General features: G+C 54.0%; 1 protein-coding gene across 1 annotated transcript; it reads left to right on the forward strand.

The window, feature by feature from the left end:
• The first annotated feature begins 880 nt into the window (after positions 1 to 880).
• Positions 881 to 16,457, forward strand: PIAS4 (protein inhibitor of activated STAT 4). Its single transcript, XM_050321252.1, has 11 exons — positions 881 to 976; positions 3,930 to 4,389; positions 9,003 to 9,087; positions 10,549 to 10,590; positions 10,970 to 11,060; positions 11,337 to 11,465; positions 11,563 to 11,668; positions 12,441 to 12,514; positions 13,031 to 13,191; positions 15,182 to 15,312; positions 15,781 to 16,457. Exons 1-11 carry the CDS (start codon positions 950 to 952, stop codon positions 15,987 to 15,989), a joined length of 1,515 nt encoding a protein of 504 aa, XP_050177209.1. The 5' UTR covers positions 881 to 949; the 3' UTR covers positions 15,990 to 16,457.
• Positions 16,458 to 20,874: the final 4,417 nt, after the last annotated feature.

Consider the following 20,874-nt stretch of genomic DNA (forward strand, 5'->3'; position numbering starts at 1 on the left):
CCAATGCCTGAGCACCCTTTCCATGAGGAAATTCCTCCTGATTTTCAACCTGAGCCTCCCCTGGCACAGCCTGAGGCTATTCCCTCTCCTCCTGTCCCTGTTCCCTGGAGCAGAGCCTGAAACCCCCCCAGCTCCCCTCTCCTGTCAGGGAGTTTGCAGAGAGCAAAATCCTTGGATTTCTCTCCAAACACGAGCGAGGGGATCGGGTGATCCCCTATTTGGGGACCAAACTGTCCCTGGGGGACCCTGAGTCAAAGGGACCCCAGACTGAAATGTCAGGAGTGGGGTGCAGGGAGGCCCTTCCCCAGCCCCCCCACCCGGGAACCAGGACACTGGGGGACCCTTCCCAAGCCCCCCAAGGCACAGGGAGACCCTTCCCCACCCCCCATGGCACAGGGTGTCCCTTCCCCATCCCCACCCCTCCCCTCCCAGGGCCCTCACCGCCCTCCAGGAGCCCCCCCAGCACTTCCCTCCTCAGCGGGGACACCCCACAGAGCCCCAGAACGGCGGTCGGGCCCCCAAAACCCCCCAGTGCCCACTCCACGCCCTGCCCTACCCCGGGGCATCCACCTGCCGCCATCTTGGGGCAGCACCCCCGCCCTTCCACGCACCCGCTCTCCCTCCCTTGTCACCCGCAGAGCCGCCTCCCTCCCCATTCCCACCCCTGCTCCCCCTTGTCCCCCTTTGTCCCCCTTTGTGTCCCCCCCGCGGCGTCCCCTCCATTTACGCGGCGCGGCCCCTTTAAGGCTCCCGGCGCGTGGGCGTGGCCTCGAGGGGTGTGGCGGGGCGCGCGGGGGGCGGGTGGGCGTGGTCAGGGAGCGCCGCTCGCCCGCCGATTGGACCGCTCCTCACCCCCCTCCCCCGGCTCGGCCCCGCCCCCTCGAGGGGGGCAGTCACGTGACGCGGCGGCGGCGGCGGCGCCCGGCGCGGTGGACGCTGGAGGCCCAAGATGGCGGCGGAGCTGGTGGAGGCGAAGGTGAGGGGGAAGCGGCGGCGCCGCCGCCCCGCCCGCGGGGAATCCCTCTCCCCCGCACCCACCGGAGAGACCCCCGCGGGGGAGGCGAGACCGCGGCGGAGCAGCGCCGCGAACCGCCGAGCGAGGCGCCCTCCCGGCACCGCCCCCGCCGCTTTCTCCCTGCTCCCCCCCCCACCCCACCCCCATCCCCCTCAGGGGGCTGCCCCGCCCCGGCCTCAGGGCCGCGGCCCCCGCCGGACCTCACGGGGTTTGACCGGCGCTGGGGCGACCCGCGGCGCCGCCGGCAGTCCCCGCAGGGCTGGGCTCACCTCAGCGCCTGTTAATTCGCGGGATTAATTAGCGCAGGTGCTGCCCCCGCGCCCCCCGCCCGGTGCGGGGCGGCCCTGAGGCCCCTCGGTGAGGGGGCGAAGGCAATTCCTGCCGGCGGTTGTGTTGTGTCCCCGGGGCGGTTCGTGTGCCCCCTCGTGAGCGCCGGGGAGAGGGAGCGGGTTATCCCTCGGGGATCCCTGTTTTCCCCGCGGGATCCCGGTGTTCCTGCACCGCTGTGGGAGCCGGGGGTTCCCCGTGTCCCGCTGTGGATGCGGGGGGGATTCAGCGCCCGGGACCGGCCGGTGCCTCCCCGCAGCATCCCCGGGGCAAGCGGTGCTGAAGGAGCGGCTGGGGAGTGTCCCCTGGGAAGAACTCCCTGGGAACTGTCCCCTGGAAGTGCTCCTTGGGAAGAATTCCCTGGGAAGTCACCCCTGGAAGCGCCCCCTGCCCTGGGGATCGGTGGGGATGTGGCTGCAGGAGTCGCCTCTGGAGCGGTTTGGTTTTTGGGAAGCTCTGCCTTCCTCCTGCTGCTCTCGGGATTCCAGAGGCGGGGATGTGTGTGGTGGGATCTGGGCCGTGCCCCAGCCGGCTTCCCGAGGGGAAGAGCAGCCAGGAGGGCGAGGAATCTCAGCTGTTCCCGGTGACAGCTTTCCCATCGTGGGATGTTTGGTTGTTCCTGTGTCGCTGCTCAAATCTCATCCTTCGGGATCTCAAATCCTTCAGCGTGGAAAATTCTGCCTTTGGCTCCACTTTACAGCCCATGGATCCCGAGGAGCAGCAGGAATTCCCATCTTCTCCCCTCCCTGGGTCCTCCTGCTGCTGGTTGTCACTTCCTCGACCGATTTACCCTCCCAAATTCCCCTTTTATCCTCAAAATACCTCGGAGGGAACAACACACTCCCCATTTCCCACATGGACACGGGGGGATTTGGTTGGACTTGCTGATCCTGGAGGTCTTTCCCGGCCTTTTGTGATCTTAATTCTGGTTTTTAATTGGAGAAAACCGAGCCACAAATGACATTTTTCCAGGATTCCATGGGTGGGATCTGGTGGAGCAGCACCACGAATCCAGAGCTGTGGAATCCTGATTTTCTGGCAGTTAAACCCGTTTTCTCTCTCCTCTTTAGTTACCTTTTATATTTTTTTTGTCCCCCTCACGGAAGATATTTTGGGACTCATCACGACTCCCAGAAATTTTAACTACAGCCAGCTAGGATGGAACAGCTTTGGGGTTTTGTAGATTAAATGACACATTTAATGGAAAAGGAGAAAATCAAATGGCATTTTCTCTCTACTCTCATTCCCACACATCCAAAAGTGGCTGTTAAATATCTCTGGAATCAGCTGTAGCTTTCTTAATTAAAAAAAAAAACAAACCACCAAACCTAATCTGTAGCTGTTTTATTCCAGGAAATTATAAAACTGCTGGTAAATTCTATAGAAAGCTGACCTTTAGGCTTTTTTTAAAATACTTATTGTTGGATCTAAGAGTGTGGTGGAGGTTGGGGAAAAGAGATCTGCTGGATTGTTTTTTACTGGGATTTTTAATTGTAATTTTTAAGCTGTTTGGTTTCCAGGGAACTGCAACACCAACCTGGCCGGGGCTGTAACCACGGAATAATTAACAGGAATAATTTGATTTTCAGCCTGATGGGAAGTGTGGTACTTTCAATCTGCTGACACTCACAGGGCTGAGGGAGTTTTTGGGAGGCTGAGATGGGTTTTCTGGCTTAGCAGACACTGGAATTGATAATTCCAGGGAGACACCAAGCTCTTTTCCATGTGGGACCTGCTGCTTGAGGCCTTTGTGGGCTTCCAGTTGACTTCGGGATGCTCCATTTGAGCGTCTCTCCAAGTGATTTTTGTGCCATTTGATGCTTATCCTGATGTTTGATCAAAGTGATTTTTGTGTCATTTGGTGCCTCTCCTGGTGTTTTTCTATGAGGGATTTTAGTGGAATTTGGTGCCTATCCTGGTGTTTTTCTATGAGGGATTTTAGTGGAATTTGGTGCCTATCCTGGTGTTTTTCTATGAGGGATTTTAGTGGAATTTGGTGCCTATCCTGGTGGTTTTCTATCAAAGTTGATTTCTGTGTAATTTGATCCCTATCCTTGTGTTTTTCTGTCAGGGGTTTTCGTGTCATTTGGTGCCTGTCCTGGTGGTTTCCTATCAGGGATTTTTGTGTCATTTGATCCCTATCCTGGTGTCTTTTATCAGAGTGATTTCTGTGCCTATCCTGGTGGGGTTTTTCTATCAGGGATTTTTGTGTCATTTGATCCCTATCCTGGTGTCTTTTATCAGAGTGATTTCTGTGCCTATCCTGGTGGGGTTTTTCTGTCAGGGATTTTTGTGTCATTTGATCCCTATCCTGGTGTCTTTTATCAGAGTGATTTCTGTGTCATTTGGTGCCTATCCTGATGTTCCTCTGATTTTTCCATCTGTGATATTTCGAGCGCTGATCTCTGTGTTGTCCAAGCCCTTCAGGGATGGGGAACCAAACCAAGCGCCACCAACGGGGTTTGAACAACTCTGGGGGTCGTCTCAGGGCGGAACTTTTGACTACTTACCTTCTAATTATAAAGCAAGAACCGACAACCTTTGCCTCTCATAACTATAAGACCCTCTCCAATTTTTTGTCCCCCAGAACATGGTGATGAGTTTCCGAGTCTCAGATCTTCAGATGTTGCTGGGTTTTGTTGGCAGGAGTAAAAGCGGACTTAAACACGAACTAGTGACCCGAGCTTTGCAGCTGGTCCAGTTTGACTGCAGCCCTGAGGTGTTCAAGAAAATCAAGGAGCTCTACGAGACTCGCTACAGCAAGAAGAGCTCGGAAGTGGCTCAGCCTCCCCCGCAGCAGCAGCAGCAGCAGCAGCAGCAGCAGCAGCAGCACCGGGCCGAGGCCCTGCCCTTACACTCGTCCTACGACCGCGGCAGCGCCGTGGCTCGGACTCTGCCCGCCCCCAACATCGACTACCCCGCCCTCTACGGCAAATACCTGAACGGACTCGGGAGGTTGCCTCCCAAAGTTGCCAAGCCCGAGGTTCGCCTGGTGAAGCTCCCGTTCTACACCACCCTGGACGAGCTGCTGAAGCCCACGGAGTTGGGTGAGTTTTTTTTTTGGGGGGGTGGGGGGTTGGTTGGAGTGGTGGGAAGGTGGGTTTGAGGGTTTGGGAGGTTGGGAGGCAGGAGAAGCTGGTGGATGTGGTGGTGGGTACCTCTTCCTGGCCTCCCTTCCTGCCCACTTTATTCCTTTTTCTCCCCCTTTTCCTCTTCCCTTCTCCCCCTTTTCTTCTTCCCCTTCTCCCCCTTTTCCTCTTCCCCTTCTCCCACTTTTCCCCTTCTCCCCCTCTTGCTCTTCCCCTTCTCCCCCTCTTGCTCTTCCCCATCTCCCCCTCTTGCTCTTCCCCATCTCCCCCTTTTGCTCTTCCCCTTCTCCCCCTCTTGCTCTTCCCCTTCTCCCCCTCTTGCTCTTCCCCTTCTCCCCCTCTTGCTCTTCCCCTTCTCCCCCTTTTCCTCTTCCCCTTCTCCCCCTTTTCCTCTTCCCCATCTCCCTCTTTTCCTCTTCCCCATCTCCCTCTTTTCCTCTTCCCCATCTCCCTCTTTTCCTCTTCCCCTTCTCCCCCTTTTCCTCTTCCCCTTCTCCCTCTTTTCCTCTTCCCCTTCTCCCCCTTTACCTCTTCCCTTTCTCCCCCTCTTTCCCCTCTCCCTCTCATACTTAAAATTTAGAACCTGTTATTTATAGCTCAGCTTTCCAGTGCTTAAAGGTGGCTGATAAAAAAGAGAGAGAGCACGACTTTTTACTTGGAGAGATAGAGATGGGAGAAAGGGAATGGTTTTAAACCAAAAGAGGGGAGATTTAGATGGGATATTGGGAAGGAATTCCTCCCTGGGAGGGTGGGGAGGGGCTGGGATGGATTTCCCAGAGGAGCTGTGGCTGCTCCATCCCTGGAAGTGTCCAAGGCCAGGTTGGAGCACCCTGGGATAGTGGGAGGTGTCCCTGCCCATGGCAGGGGGTGGCACTGGCTGATCATTAAGGTCCCTTCCAACCCAAACCATTCTGTGATTCCATCAAAGATCACCAGTGGAGACTGATTGTTCATGATTTTGGTTTGGAGGAACAAAGGGTGTTGTCCCTGATGTCAAACAGAACGTTCTGGTAGCGAGTTGAGCGTGTGGAGAGGAGAAGTTGTGTTCTGCTGAGCCTCAGGGTCTCATAAATCCAGGGCTCACGTCAGACCTCCCAGCTGAACGATCTGAGGACTTGGGAAGCTGCTGTGCCTTTGCTGGAACAAAAACAACCCACAAACAGATAATTTTTGTCATCCTTTGGAGGTGTGAAACAGCTGAGGGGTGACTGTAAAGCTAAAACCTTATAAATGTTGGGGGAATGGGCTTGTTCAGCCTTAAATGTGCCCTGTGTGGAGGATTCTGAAGGCAAAATGGATTTCCAAGGGATGGAAGCACATCCAGAGGCAGGAGAGGACTTCCTGTGATGAACAGATTTTGTTAAAAGTTGACATTAAGATCTCTCCCATCAGCTCAGAGCAGAGGGCTCATTAAATGGAGTGTTTTCCCCCCTGGAAGGTGACACCTCCCCAGAGTCAGCAGCTCCTTCCCTGGAGCACGTTTGGCTCATTTTCCACGGGGCTGGAATGGTTTCTGTGGAGCCAGAAGGAGCAGGTGCTCAGGTTTCATTGTCCCAACCTGGGCACAACCAACATCATCTTCCCACCACTGGTTTAATTTTCCCCAACCTGGTGACCTGCAACTCTTTAATTCCTTCTGCAAATCTTTAATTCCTTCTGCAACTGTTTGATTCCTTCTGCAACACTAATTCCTTCTGCAACACTGATGGGAATGAGGATGCACTTGTGTCTCCCCAAACTGGGTTGGCCCAACCCTGGATGTCTCCCCTTTGCTCCCTGGAGCCTCTGGGAGCTGGAATAACATCCCATTAAGGGGGATGGGATTGTTGGGGTGTCCTGTGCAAGGCCAAGAGCTGGATTAGATGATCTTTGAGGGTCCCTTCCAGCTGAGGAATATTCCAGGATCCTGTGATAAAACACTCCAAGGCAAACCAAGTGGGTTTTTTTTCCAGATGGAAAAATGGTTTGTTGCCCAGATTTCCCATCCTGGGAAATCCCAGATCCACATAGAAACCCCTGGGGCTTTTCCCTGGGCTACCAGAGGGATATTTTAAAGCTGAATTTATGTGTCCCTGGAAGCACCTCCCTTAAGGAACAGCCTCTCCTGCCTCTTGGAGATGATTCCTTTGGGATCAGGGATGAGGGGGGTGATCCCTCAGCTGGGCTGCAGGGCAAGCAGATTCCCTGAAGGACTCTCCAGTTACTGCTTTTCTTGGAGGGGAAGGTGCTGAGCAACCCCTGGTTTGGTCTGAGGGTGAGACAAAGGAGAATCGTTCCAATTGACTGAAATCTTGGGGAGATGATGCTTAAAATAAAAATAAAAAAAAACCTTGGAGAGGGATTGAGTGCTGAGACCTCTCCTGTGCTGGGTCTGAAGGAGTTCAGTGGAGTGTTCGTGGTGCCTCAGCACCTTGCTGAGCTCTGGGCTCATCCTCTGGCACTTTTTGGGGTGAAAGCGTGGGAATGGAGGAATTCTGTGGGATTTTTATCCCAAATATTCGCTGTGGTGTGGAGTCCCCCCCTCCCTGGAGGTGTGGCCCCCCACTCTGGGCTGGTGGACACGACAGGGGACGGGACAAAGGTTGGGGTTGATGCCCTTGGAGGACTTTTCCAACCCAAATAATCCTGGGATTGTGTAGATAAGGAGCCTTCTGGAGGCACGACCGACCTTGGAGCGCAGCGAGGCCGTGGTGTTGTTGGGTTTTCCCTGGGATTGAACAGCTCTTCTCTTCCTGTGGGAGCAGGAAAATTCCTCCTGCAGCCCCTCCCCAAAGCTGCAGCTTTGCCTGTGGGATCTCCAGCCACGACAACACGACCCCTCTTCCCGTGGGATGTAACGATGTGGGATATTGAGTGTGAAATCAAAGCCTGGCTGCAGGGAACCCCCAAACCCCTAAAATCAGGCCTTGTTTTGGGGCTCTGACCCACCCCATGGAGAGCTTGGCCACTCCAAGGGGGAATCCACTGCAGTTCCAGAAAGTCCAGGATAAGGTCTGCCAAGTGTTCTGGGATTCTGGAATTTGCTGGGCCTTGACTCTCTGGGAGGATTTGTTTGAGCTGCAGCTTTGGCAGCTGTTAAATGAAGTTGTGTCCAGAGGCACCTGGCCTGGAAAAAGAAGGGGAAAAGTCAGTTATTTCCCAACATTTAGCTTTAAAAACTCCCTTTTTTTTTGTCTCCCTGGCTGCTCAGTGAGAGGTGAACACTTGATTAACTTCCCTGAGGATGCACCTCCCAAATTTTGGGCTCCTTCTCTGTTTTAAAGGAGATTTTGGGCTTCACCTGGGTCCATCCCAGAGATGTTTCTCCCAGTTTTTCAGGGAATGTTCTCTTGGCCTTTTCTCCAAAGCACCCTCTTCTGAATTCTGTCCTCCTGGACAGACCCTGAGGGTGTATCTTGGATTTTAATTTTCCATACAGCTGTTTGTGGTTTTTTTGTCCAGGTAAGGGCTTTGTGTCCCCTCTCCAGGACCTTTCCATGAGCAGGACACTTCAATTCCTGCCTGGAGGAATTTGACATTAAAATCAACTTTTTGTTATTGTTCTTCTCATTCATCACTGTCTAAAAATAACTGGTTGTTTTTGGGTGAGAGAGATTGGGGAGAAACTGGAATTCTACAAAAATTCCACCAAGATATCTTAATTATTACTATTTTTAATGGTTTTTTCTGAATATTTTAAAGCCCAATTACCCAAAAAGAAGCACCTGGAGCGACTTGAGTTGTCACCAGGTCTTCCAAGCTCCAAGGTTTTATCCTTCATTTTATCTTACTCATGGAAAAATTCACTCTCCTACTTCTCAAATCCTGCTGTTTTGGCTTGGAATAAACTCGCTGTTGAAGTGAGGCAAAGAAAAACCACCCAACTCTTGCTAAAACATTTTTAAAAAAGCCGTTTTAGCACTTCCTCTTTGTGTTTCTCCCGTGGCTTTCACCAGCCCGGGCTCTCCACTCGCCTTGGAAACACCACCTGAAAATAAAATTTCACCTTCCCGAGCTCTCAGGCTTTGTTTTCACCCCTTTAAAATGCGTTTAATTTCCTGATTATCAGGTGCTAAAATGCCACAATTAACGCTGGGTTCTAATTGAGCAAATCTAAAAGTGAGTTTATGTCCCACCCTCCAGGTCAGGGGGTTGCAAGTCGTGGGTTTTTGTGCTGGTTTTTTGCTGATCTTTTTGTTGCTGTGGTTGGTTTTGGTTTTTTTTGTGGGTTTTTTTTTTTTTTTTTGCTTTTCCAGAACCTTCCTGCTCGGCCCCGGTGCTTTCCTGGTTTTATTTCAGGGTTTCTTGGAGTTCTGGTCCCGCTGATGGGATGAACTCAGGATTTGGTGGCTCGTTGATTATTTGAAGGGGAGGAGAAATGCTAAAAAAAAAAAAAAATTAGAAAAATCAACTCCAAATCCTGTGCTGTTAAAACAATAAATCAGAATCACCAAAACATGGGGAAAATTGGGATGTTCTGTGAGAGAAAACAAGGCTTGGGATTAAAAAGAACATTAAAAAAATCACCTTGTGCTTAGAGCTGGTGTTTCCAGGTTGATGCTCAGTCTGCTTTTTTTTTTTTCCCTCCTCAGTCCCACAGAACAATGAGAAGCTCCAGGAAAGTCCGTGTATTTTTGCATTAACACCCAGACAAGTGGAGCTGATCAGAAATTCCAGGTATTTCTCGTTGGGTGTCGAGAATCCAAGAAAACACAGCTGATAATTCCTGTAATTCCTCAGCGTTCCCACCTCGGGGAAGCTTTTTTTGGTCTCTGCCAGGATTTTGGAGACCACAGAAAGCAGAGCTTTGAGGGGGAGGTGGGAACCACAAATTTATCCCTCCAAACCCTCAAAATTTGACTTTTGCTCCTCCAATCTCCCTTTCAAACGGTGGGGGGCAGGAAAAGTGGGGTGAGATCCTGGATGATGGGAATATCTGCAGGTTTGTTGGGTTTTTTTCCCCTTTGCAGCACGAGTTCGAAAGCCAGACTTTTTAAGGCTTTGTTTGCACCTGGAAAGAAGCTTCCTCAGTTGGGGAAGGATCCAATAGGAACTCTTCCTGAGGGGCAAACAGCTTGGATTAGGATTTTCCCTCACCCCTGTCAGGATGGATTCAAACCATGAGGCTCCTCAGAGATGGCAGGGAGGTTTCCTCTTGGCTCCCTCCATCCTTGAAGAAGAATTCCTCCAAAACTGGACCATAAAACCTTCCCATCTTTCTCTTTATGCTCTTAAAGAGTGGGAATTTCTTGAGTATCCCGTGGGTCACCAGAAGGAAAACTTCACAGAAAGGGAATAACAAAAGCTGCTCCTTCCTGATGCTCTTTTTTTCCCCCACATTCAGATTTTGGGGGGCAAAGTGTCCCTGTTGAGTGACAGCTCCAATATTTTGGGGAGGCTGAAATGCTCCCATGAGGTCCAACCTGTGGGTGATGTCCCCACAACCTCTGTCTGTGCAGGTTTCATCCCTGCCATCCTCAAAATTTACCCTAAATGCTCAATTGGAAGGTGAAATACTCTCAGAGGCAAATCAAGACTAACTGGGGGGATTTCCCCTAAAGCCCTGAGTCCTGTGCAGGGATCAGAGCATGTTTTACACCCATTTTGCCCCCTAATAAAATCCCTTTGTTCTGTATATCCCATTGCTTTCCTGATTCCACCGAAAATCCTGCCAGGAATGGCCCTGCTGAAGGTTGCAATATTCTCAGAGGTGCCATAACACTCAGCCCCTTGGTTTGCATGAGCAGCTTTAGCTGAATAATTAAACACAGAAGACAGGCTTGAACACTGCCAGGTAAACCTGACCTTAAAACCCAGTTTTTACAAATTCTCACAAATCAGCAGAACGGGGAATTTGACACTTTTCACCTGAAGGGTTTTTAAAGCCTGGAAAAAAAGCTGTAGGTTGATGCATTAAACAAAAAAATAAAATTATAGTAATAATTACAGAACCACTGATATTTGCAGAGGGAATTGTACAATTTAAGTGAAGTAATTTTTTTAAAAAGGGAATGTTAAGAAATAAAGAGGAAGTGAAACTCTTGAGTCTGGTAAAATTGACAGCTGGGTTGGGCGGCCGGTTTTGGTTTTTTATTCCACGTAATTAATCTGAATTTCTGTCTCTTTTAATTTTACCAGGGAGTTGCAGCCCGGGGTGAAATCAGTTCAGGTGGTGCTCAGGTAGGTCTGGGCACGGGGTTGATTCCCATCCTCTAAAAACCCCCGGGAGATTTGCAGATCCTGCGGATGCAGGAAGGATTCTGGAGGGGCGACCTCGCACCAGGGGAGGTGGGGGAGGGAATTTTCCAGCGAAAGGCAGCGAGTTTTCCAGGTGCATCCAGAGATAATTCCCAGGGAGCTGTTCTGTTCACAAGGTCAGGGCTTAGAGAGCACAAAGAACCATCTCAAACATCTCAAACTCTGCTTTTTGACCTCCCCTGGAGCTGGGGCTGCAGCAGTGTCACACCCTCCTGCCCAGCTGGACTGGCTCTGCTCTGGGATTGGGATGGGGACGTGCAGGGGCCGTTTGGACAATGCCCAACGTGCCATTTCTTTCCAGAATCTGCTACACAGACACCAGTTCTCCTCAGGAGGATCAGTACCCTCCCAACATCGCCGTGAAGGTGAACCACAGTTACTGCTCCGTGCCGGTAAGGACTGGGGGGGATTCCAAAGGAAATCCATTTCCCCACCAATGCCAGGAGTGAGAAAAATGCACTGCTCAGTTTAAAACTGATTTTCTGGTGGTTTAGCCTTGTTGTTAACGAAGCTCTGTGAAAAAACCTCAGTTCTTCTGCTTTCTGCTCTGACTGTTCAGCTCCGTTTTTTTTTTCCCCCTGAACTGAGTGGAGTTTTTTGGAGCTGACCCTGTGTTAGGAGAATGCTGAGTAAAAGATAAACAAACATATTTAATCCTTCTCCCTCAGGGCTACTACCCCTCAAACAAACCTGGAGTGGAACCCAAAAGGCCCTGTCGTCCCATCAACCTCACACACCTCATGTACCTGTCGGCAGCCACCAACCGCATCACGGTGACCTGGGGCAACTATGGCAAGGTGGGTGCCAAGGGAATCCCCCTCACACACCCAGAATTCCACAAGCAGGGCAGGGGAGAGCAGCCTGGCTCATCCCCTGCCTCCCCTGTCTCCCCAGAGCTACTCGGTGGGGCTGTACCTGGTGAGGCAGATGACCTCGGCAGAGCTGCTGCAGAGGTTGAAAACCATCGGCATCAAACACCCCGAGCTCTGCAAAGCACTCGGTGAGTCCCTCTGGCCCGGAGAATCACAGGGCTGGAAAAGACCTCTGAGATCATCAGGTCCAACCCCGCTGTGGTTCCCAGCCCATGGCACTGGTGCCACGTCCAGTCTGTCCTTAAACACCTCCAGGGATGGAGAGTCCGCCCCCTCCCTGGGCACCCATTCCAGTGTCCGATCCCTCTCTCTGGGAAGAATTTCTCCCTGATGTCCAGCCTAAACCTCCCCTGGCACAGCTCCAGACCGAGCCCTCTTGTTCTGAGAGAAGAGACCAACCCTCACCTGGCTCCCCCCTCCTGTCAGGGAGCTGTAAAGTGCTGAGGTCTCCCCTGAGCCTCCTCCTCTCCAGGCTGAGCCCCCCCCCAGCTCCCTCAGCCTCTCCTCATGGGAATTGTGCTCCAGTCCCTTCCCCAGCCTCCTTGCTCCTCTCTGCACCTGCTCCAGCCCCTCCATGTCCTTCCTGAGCTGAGGGGCCCAATGCTGAGGGATGTCCTGTCTGGATCTCCACAGAATCACAGGATGTGCTGGGTTAGAAAGGACCCACAAGGATCATCCAGACCATCCAGTCCCACCCTCAGCCCATCCCCAAGAGTCACCCCCTGTGCCCCAGAGGATCATCCAAATGCCCCTTTGAGTGCTGTGCCCACTGCCCTGGGGAGCCTGGTCGGTGCCCCACCAGCCAAGGGCTGTGGGTGAGCTGCTCCTCCTGTGCTGGACCTTGTTTCCAAGGTTGGAATTTGCAGCTGGTCCATTTTGTGCCCTCTGCTCTCCCTGCAGTGAAGGAGAAGCTACGCCTGGACCCGGACAGTGAAATCGCCACCACGGGTGTCCGTGTGTCCCTCATCTGTCCGGTGAGTCTGGGTGTTCTCCTGGCATCAGGGTGCTTTGGGTGGGAAGGGACCCATCCAATGCCACCCCCTGCCACGGGTAGGGACACCTCCCACTAGCCCAGGTTGCTCCAACCTGGCCTTGGACACTTCCAGGGATGGGGCAGCCACAGCTTCTCTGGGAAATCCATCCTACCCTACCCTCACAGCTAGGAATTCCTTCCCATTGTCCGATCTATCCCTGCCTTCTGGCAGTGGGAAGCCATTCCTCTTGTCCTATCCCTTGTCCCCAGTCCCTCTCCAGCTCTGCTTTAGACCCTGGAAGGGGCTCTCAGGTCTCCCTGAATCCTTCCCTTCTCCAGCTGAACGCCCCCCCATCTCTCCCAGCCTGGCTCCAAACCTCCATTTAAACCCTTTCCATCACAACCCCCAAACCTCCTGCTGGGCCAGCTTTTCCAGCCCCCAGATCCTTTCCCAGCAGAGGGGAGGGGGGGATTCCCAGGCTGTTCCCTGGCTGATGCCGTGCCCTTGGCTCCGCAGCTGGTGAAGATGCGCCTGTCGGTGCCGTGCCGGGCGGAGACCTGCGCGCACCTGCAGTGCTTCGACGCCGTCTTCTACCTGCAGATGAACGAGAAGAAGCCCACGTGGATGTGCCCTGTGTGTGACAAACCTGCCCCCTACGACCAGCTCATCATCGATGGGTGAGCTGGGCACCTCCCAGCCCCTTTCTCTCCTCCTCCTTTGCCCCGCAGCGTCTCCGCTTGAGACGTTCACCTCAAAACTCTCCTGGAAGTTTATTCTCCATAAAACCCACGCTGAAATGGTTTGGTGGGTTAGAGCAAGACCCAGATCTCTCTGCCATTCCTGTTGTTTGGTTGGTTGGTTTTTTTGGAATGCACTGAAGCATTCTGAGGACTGAGGATTCGCTGCCTCGCTCACAGGCTGACGAAGATGCACAACCGGTGTCTGGGTTGACAAGATACCACCTGACATGGAATAAATCCCTTCCTAAACCCCCAAGGAGATGGGTTTTGACAGGAAACATCTTGTTTTCCTCGGTGTGAGGTGCTCAGCAGCTCACAGGCACTCCATGGCACGCTGTAAATTTGATTTGGGCACCTTCTCCATCGACCAGAACATGCTGCCCTCAAGGCTGAGGCACAGAGGCAGTTTTGGGAAGAGTTTGTTCCCTCTGTGTGACTGTTCAGGACAATTTCTGGGGCTTTGGGGGTGTCTTGGTGACAGGGCTGGGAAAGATCCCTCAATAGGAACTCCTGCTTTATTTTCCAGGGAGGAAAAGCAGGAGATTCAGCTGCAGTGGAGGGACAGAATTAAAATGCTTTGGTTTTGTTGTCCAGGCTGGAGGTTTTCTGGATCCACCTGGACTCCCTGTGGGGTGTCACAAGTGGGGTGTGCTGGGAGGGACCAGGCCTTTGGGGCAGCACTTTTGGGGTGGGTTTGGAAGCAGCTTTGTTGCCCCAAAATTTTGAGACCACCAGCATTATCATGGGACTGGTGGGCCCCGAGTCACCCTGAGCACTGGGGGAGCCAGACACGTGGTTCCTGCCTTCTGGAAAACCATCTCCACCCTCGTGGCTCGTGGAATTGGCCTCTGGTGCTGGTTCCCTCAAAAGCAGGGAGGGTTTAGAGTGGTTTTTGGGGTGCATCCAGCTCCCTTGGCACACGAGTCTGTTCCCAGGGCCGGGCTGATGGTTCTCGGAGCGTCACTGCCTTGGTGGGTCCTGGGTTGATCCAGGAGCTGTGGCTTTCCAGGCAGTCTGGAGGCTGCAGCAGCCTCAGCACAGATAACCTGTTTACTTTGTCCTCTGGCCAACCCCAACAGGAAAATCCAGTTCCTGGGAGATCTCTAAGAAGGGGAAGGAAGGAGGGGTTGGGCTGTGGGAGCCCCCCAGGTGGGCAGTGCCTGTGTCCTGGGTGAGGAGGAGAAGGAGGTCACTGGGGAAGGCTCAGCAGATTTCAGTCCCTGCTCTGCTTAGGGATGAGTTTTGGTGCTGGTTCTGCTGGATGAAGTTTGTTTCAGATTCCCTGGAAGTGGGGGGTGAGGGAACCTGGCACTCAGCTGGGTGCTGTGAGTCAGGAAAGAGCCGGAGGCTCCCGAGGAGGGAGGTGGTTGGTCGGGTCTGGGATCCTCAGGACCTTGTCAGCTTTTTAGGAAGTGCAGCTTGGTGGTTGCTCTGCTGGATGATGGGATTGTCTGTGGAAGCAAAGCTGAAACTCTCTCACTGGTGGGGCCTAAAGTTTTTCCTGAGCTTGGAAGTATTTTTACCACAAATCCTCCCTTCTCCTTGGAGGGAAATGCTCAAGTCCAGGAGGGAATGAGGCCTTGCAGTTCCAAAGAAACATCCCTGGGAATGTCCTTGGGATAGGGCAGCAGGCTCTGCCTGGAAGCAGTAGCTGGGAAACTGGGGTGAAGAGGCAAAACTGTCTTTAATTGCCCCTAATTAAGATGGTTGTTGATGGTTTGGGTGCGCTGTGAGGGAGGACTGGGACGGTTTCACCGTCAGAACCTGCGCTGGTTTTATGGGGAATAAATTCCACGACTCCAAGAGCTTCCAGCTCGGGAGCCTTCTGCCAACACCAGGCTCCCTTTAAATTTAGGGCTGGTGAAGATCCAGGGTCACTAAAGACTGATTGGCTGGGGTGTGACAGCTCATCCTGTCTCCTGTGCAGGCTCCTGTCCAAGATCCTGACGGAATGTGAAGACGCAGATGAGATCGAGTACCTGGTGGACGGCTCCTGGTGTCCCATCAGAGCTGAGAAGGAGAGGAGCTGCAGCCCCCAGTGTCCAATATTAGTTCTAGGTGAGTCTCCACGGGGATGAAGGCTTGAAATCCCTGTAGGAAATCACAGAATTCCAGAATGGATTGGCTTGGAAGGGACCTTAAAGCCCATGCAGTGCCCACCCCCTGCCATGGGCAGGGACACCTCCCACTATCCCAGGGTCCTCCAAGCTGGCCTTGGACACTTCCAGGGATGGGGCAGCCACAGCTGCTCTGGGAAATCCATCCCAGTGCCTCACCACCCTCCCAGGGAAGAATTCCTTCCCAATATCCCACCTGCCCTCTGGCAGTGGGAAACCATTCCCTGTGTCCTGTCCCTCCATCCCTTGTCCCCAGTCCCCCTCCAGCTCTCCTGGAGGCCCTTTAGGCCCTGGAAGGGGCTCTGAGGTCTCCCTGAATCCTTCCCTTCTCCAGGCTGACCATTCAGGGGGTGCTGGAGCATCCCCTGCTCTGGGTTTCACTCCCTCCTCTCTCTCCCCCCCTCTGCAGGCTCCTCGGATGTGAACGGGCTCCTTCCCACCCCCACCGGCAACAACGGCGAGAACGGCAAAGCCCCCGCAGACGTTGTGGATTTGACACTGGACAGCTCATCCTCCGAGGAAGAGGAGGAGGAGGACGAGGAGGAGGATGATGACGAGGAGGGACCCCAGCCCAAACGACGCTGCTCTTACGAGAAAGGTTTAGTCTCTGCCTGCTGACGTGGCTCCCAATCCCCACGGACACACTTGAATACTCTGGTGCTTATTAAACTGGAGGAGGGGGGAGAACGTCCTCTCTCCCACCTCATCTCCCTCCCTCCCTCATCTCCTTTGACTTTCCTATTCCAAATTATTCATTAAAACGAGAGAAAAAAAAAAAACGAAAAAAAAAACCACCCACCCACAAAAAACAAACAAACAAATAACAAAACCACAAACAAACCTTTGAGCTGCTTCTTGGTTGGAAAACGACCCCACTCTCAGAGCCTGACCCTGAACTGGAGCCTGAAGGAAGGAAAGTGTCTTAAAGCCAGGCAGGATCCTCCCTCACCTGGATGCCAGGAGATCAAGGGAGTTCACCTGCACACCTCCAGGACACCCAGCCCTGCATCTCCAAAGCCGTGGGCAGTTTGATCCTCTCGTTAAATAACCATTCCTTAATTAATCTAAAGGTTTTGCTGGGGCAGGGGAGGGAGGGAAGGGAGGGATGGGGGAGTGGGGAGGGGTGTGTGTGTGGGGGAGGGGGTTGTATAACCCAGCAAGGATAGAGGGGGTTTGTAGGGGTGGGGAGAAGGGGGCATGGGGTGAGATGGCCGGGTGGAAGCGCACTGGTAGATAGGAGCTCCAGCAGCTCTGCACCTCATGCAAAGAGACACGGTTGGAATTTCCATCCTAATCCCAAGGGAAATGTAGAAATTTGTGCGTAGTGACTCGTTTTAGTTGAGCAGAAGCCATGGGGGGGTTTATTGGGAGGGTGGGAGGGAGGGAGGGAGGGGCTGGAACCACAAATCTGTTGTATTTTTGAAGTGCAATAACTTGGTGTTTTTTGAAGACTGACAAGGGCTGCGCATTCCCTTTTCGTTGAGGTTGGTTCTGGAGGGCAGCCACGCCCCAAGGGGTGGGGACAGTGACCTGCAGGCACTGTCACACCCCTGGGGACAGTGGAGTGACCTGCAGGACACCCCCCACACCCCTGGGGACTGTGGAGTGACCTGCAGGGCACCTCCACACCCCTGGGGACAGTGGAGTGACCTGCAGGACACGCCACACCCCCTGGGGACTGTGGAGTGACCTGCAGGACAGCCACACCCCCAGGAGTGGGGACAGTGACCTGCAGGGCAGTCACACACCCAGGGGTGGTGACAGTGACCTGCAGGACTGTCACACCCCCTGGGGACAGTGGAGTGACCTGCAGGGCAGTCACACACCCAGGGGTGGTGACAGTGACCTCCAGGCCACCCCCACCCCTGGGCACAGCTGGGGATGGTGACCATGACCTGCAGGCCACCCCCAGCCTTGGGGATGGTGCCAGTGACCTGCAGGCCACCCCCACCCCTGGGCACACGTGGCACTGAGCAGGAGCAGGGCAGGGGGGGGCCCTTCCAGAAAATGCCAGGGGGGGGAATCTCAGTTTTTAGCCAACTACCTCGGTAAATCCAATTCAGGTTTCTTCGAGCCCCGGGCCCGGCCGGGCGGGGGGAGGGCAGGGCCGAGGGCTCCGGGTTTTCCACTTCTCTGTCCCACTCTTTGGTGCCAGAGCCGAAGCTGCTCCCGTGCTCGTGATGGCAAAACGTTGTTGCTTTTTGAGTTTGTGACCCCTTTTTGACTTTGTCTCAGAGAGTTTTTCTGTCCTGACCTTTTGTTCCCGCTGACTCCTCCCAGCTCCGCTTCGCTCCGGGCCTCGCTGGCTTTTCCCACCTGGAGAACCGGGATGGGCAGGGGAGGGGCCTGGGCTGTGCCCTCGGGGAGGTGTCCCCGTGCCCAGGGCTGAGCTGAGACCCCCCTCGAGCACTGGGTGGGGGGATTTGGTGTTGCTGGGCACTGCCAGACCCCAAACCCTCTGTGCTTCCTTCCCCCTTCCCTGCTGGGCACCCCAAACCCTCTGTCCTTCCTTCATCCTTCCCTCTGGACACCCCAAACCCTCTGTCCTTCCTTCATCCCTTGCTCTGGTCACCCCAAATCCTCCATCTCTTGCTCTGGACACCCCAAACCCTCTGTCCTTCCTTCATCCCTCCCTCTGGACACCCCAAACCCTCTGTCCTTCCTTCATCCCTCCCTCTGGACACCCCAAATCCTCTGTCCTTCCTTCATCCTTCCCTCTGGACACCCCAAACCCTCTGTCCTTCCTTCATCCCTGCCTCTGGACACCCCAAATTCTCTGTCCTTCCTTCATCCTTTGCCCTGGTCACCCCAAACCCTCCATCTCTTGCTCTGGACACCCCAAACCCTCTCCCTCCTTCATCCTTCCCTCTGGACACCCCAAACCCTCTGTCCTTCCTTCATCCTTTGCCCTGGTCACCCCAAACCCTCCATCTCTTGCTCTGGACACCCCAAACCCTCTGTCCTTCCTTCATCCCTCCCTCTGGACACCCCAAATTCTCTGTCCTTCCTCCATCTCTTGCCCTGGGCACCCCAAACCCTCCATCCTCCCTTCATTCCCCCCCTTCCCAGCACTCAGGGCACAGAGAGAGGGGGGTGTTGATGCATTCCCAGCACTTCCCCCTCGCTCCACAAAATCCCACCTGGAGGGAAAAGCCCCCGAGGTCCCCCCAGAGCTGCCCTAAATAAATCCAAGACTTCTCCCAACTGAGGAGGGGTCACCCCACCAGCTTTGGGGGCTCCTCTCCCACTTTCTCCCCCCCCCAAACCATCTCCCACATGGGCTGGGGGGTCCCTGAGCTCCCAACCCTCCCTGCTTGGCCCTGTTTTGCCTCCAGACATGGAATTTGAGGGCAAAAAAGGGGATTTTTCTCCCTGTTTCCTCCCCAGGTATCCGGCAGGGAGCGTTCCCGGAGCCATCCCGGTTTTATTCCACAGGGAAACTCGCACTTGTTTGCCACAGGCTTTGCTTTTCCTTCTCTTTTCCTGGTTGTGTGTAAGCAATATGTTTTCAGGTTGAAACAGGGGTGGGGGTGGGAAAAGGGGGATTTAAAACGACCTAAAAAAAAAAAAAACAGCAAGCAAACAAACAAAAAAACCCGGGTAGAGCTCCAAAATTGAGTTTTACTGTACAAAAGTTCTGTGCTCTCAGCCCTGGCTGCACAGTAGCTTTAGAGTCCAGGTTTGTTGTTTTTGGTTTCTTTTTTTCCCCTCCTAATATTTCTATTCTAATTTAATTGCTTTTAAAACTTTCCAGGCCAAGCAACTGTTTGGAAACACCATGCTTGTGTTTAGTGCTTTCTGTTGGCGTTGGCCAGATCTTCCTGTACATATGTTTTGTTTTGTTGTTTTTATTTTTTCCCTTCTATCCTGGTTGGTTTTTTGGCTTTTTTTTTTCCCTTTGTTTTGTAAAGAGAAGAGAGAAAAAGGAAAAAAAAAGAAAAAAAAAAAAAGAAAAAACGACAAAAAAACATAAAAACAAAAGGAAAAAAGAAAAAGAAAAAAAAAAGAAAATTATTTTTCTTTCCCTCAGTACACATTCTTCAAAGTTCAAATTATAGTGTTTGTTAAATAAAATGAAAGATTTACATTTAATTCTTTGTTGTCTTGTTGGGATTTCTGACCTCAGGGTCTCCAGAGGCCCCCCAGGATTTACCTGGGGGTCCCCAGGAGCTCCCCCAGCTTTTCCAGGATCTTCCTGAGCTCCTCAGGATTTCCCCAGGAATCCCTGAGATCTTGCCTGGGGTCACCAGGTGTCTCCAGGAATTCCAGGGGGATCCTCAGGGGCTCCATGAGCTCCCTAGAGATCCACAGGATCCCCAGGATCTTCTCCAGGGTCTCCCAAGGATCTCGCTCTGGGTCCCTGGGGTCTTGCCTGGGGTCTCCAGGAACTCCCGGGGGATCCCTGGGGTCTCCAGGAGCTTCCCCAGGATCTCCCTGAGGTTCCCAAGACCTCACCAGGGTCCCCAGGAATTTGTTGGGGTTCCTCAGAACCTTCCCTTGGGGTCTCCAGGAGCTCCCTGGGGGTCCCCAGGAGCTTCCTCCAGGTACCCAGGATCACCCTGAGCTCCCCCAGGGGGCAGGAGGATCCCAGGACCCCCATTTCCCCCCTCCTCCCCAGGCTCCCAGGATTTCCCTGGGCATCCCCAGGATCTCACAGGTTTCCCAGGAGCAACCTCAGGATCTCCAGGAATTCCCAGGATCACCCTAAAACGAGCCTGGAGGGTCCAAAGTCCTGGCTCAACCCCTGCCCCTCTGCCCGATGTCCCCCAGGATTTGGGGGGCAGCCCCCACAACCCCCTCCCTGCGGGCACCTCGGTGCCACTTTGAATTCCTCCACCTCCAGAGGGATTAATCATTTTATTTATGAGGCTTAAAGGCCCAAATCCCGCTAAAGCCGGGGCTTTGCCAGATAAACAGCCCGCTTTGGGGGCAGCGCGTTTGTGAAAACACAATTAGCAAACCCTGTAATCTGCACTAATTACCGCGCCCCGAGCGCCGGCGGCAGCGGCACCATGGGGGACACGGGGCCCGGGGGGCACGGGGGGGACGCGGGGCCGGGGCCGCGGCGCCCACCCGGAGCCTCCTTCACCATCGAGTCCCTGCTGTCGGAGCGGCGGGACGGGACCCCCCCGAGCCCGGAGCGCCCCGGGAGGAGCCCCCCGGGAGGAGCCCCCCGGCCCCCGGCCGAGCCCGCCGACAAACCGGCCCAGTCCTACATCGCCCTCATCTCCACCGCCATCCTCTCGTCCCCCGAGAAGAAGCTGCTGCTCTCCGACATCTACCAGTGGATCATGGACAACTATCCCTACTTCAAGAACAAGGTGAGGGGCTCCCAGTCCCTGGGAATTCCCCCCACTGGTTTTCCTGGTGTGGGGTGGGCAAAGTGGGAGCTGAGCCCGGGGCTGGGGGGACTCACCAGGGCTCTGCTGGTCCCGATCCAGCGGAAAAACGTGTCGGGATCTCGGTGCCGGTGGGGCTGGGTCACTCTGGTGTCCACTGATGT

This window comes from Myiozetetes cayanensis, unplaced genomic scaffold, assembly GCF_022539395.1.
Source record: "Myiozetetes cayanensis isolate MyiCay16 unplaced genomic scaffold, myiCay2020 scf26, whole genome shotgun sequence".
NCBI lineage: Eukaryota > Metazoa > Chordata > Aves > Passeriformes > Tyrannidae > Myiozetetes > Myiozetetes cayanensis.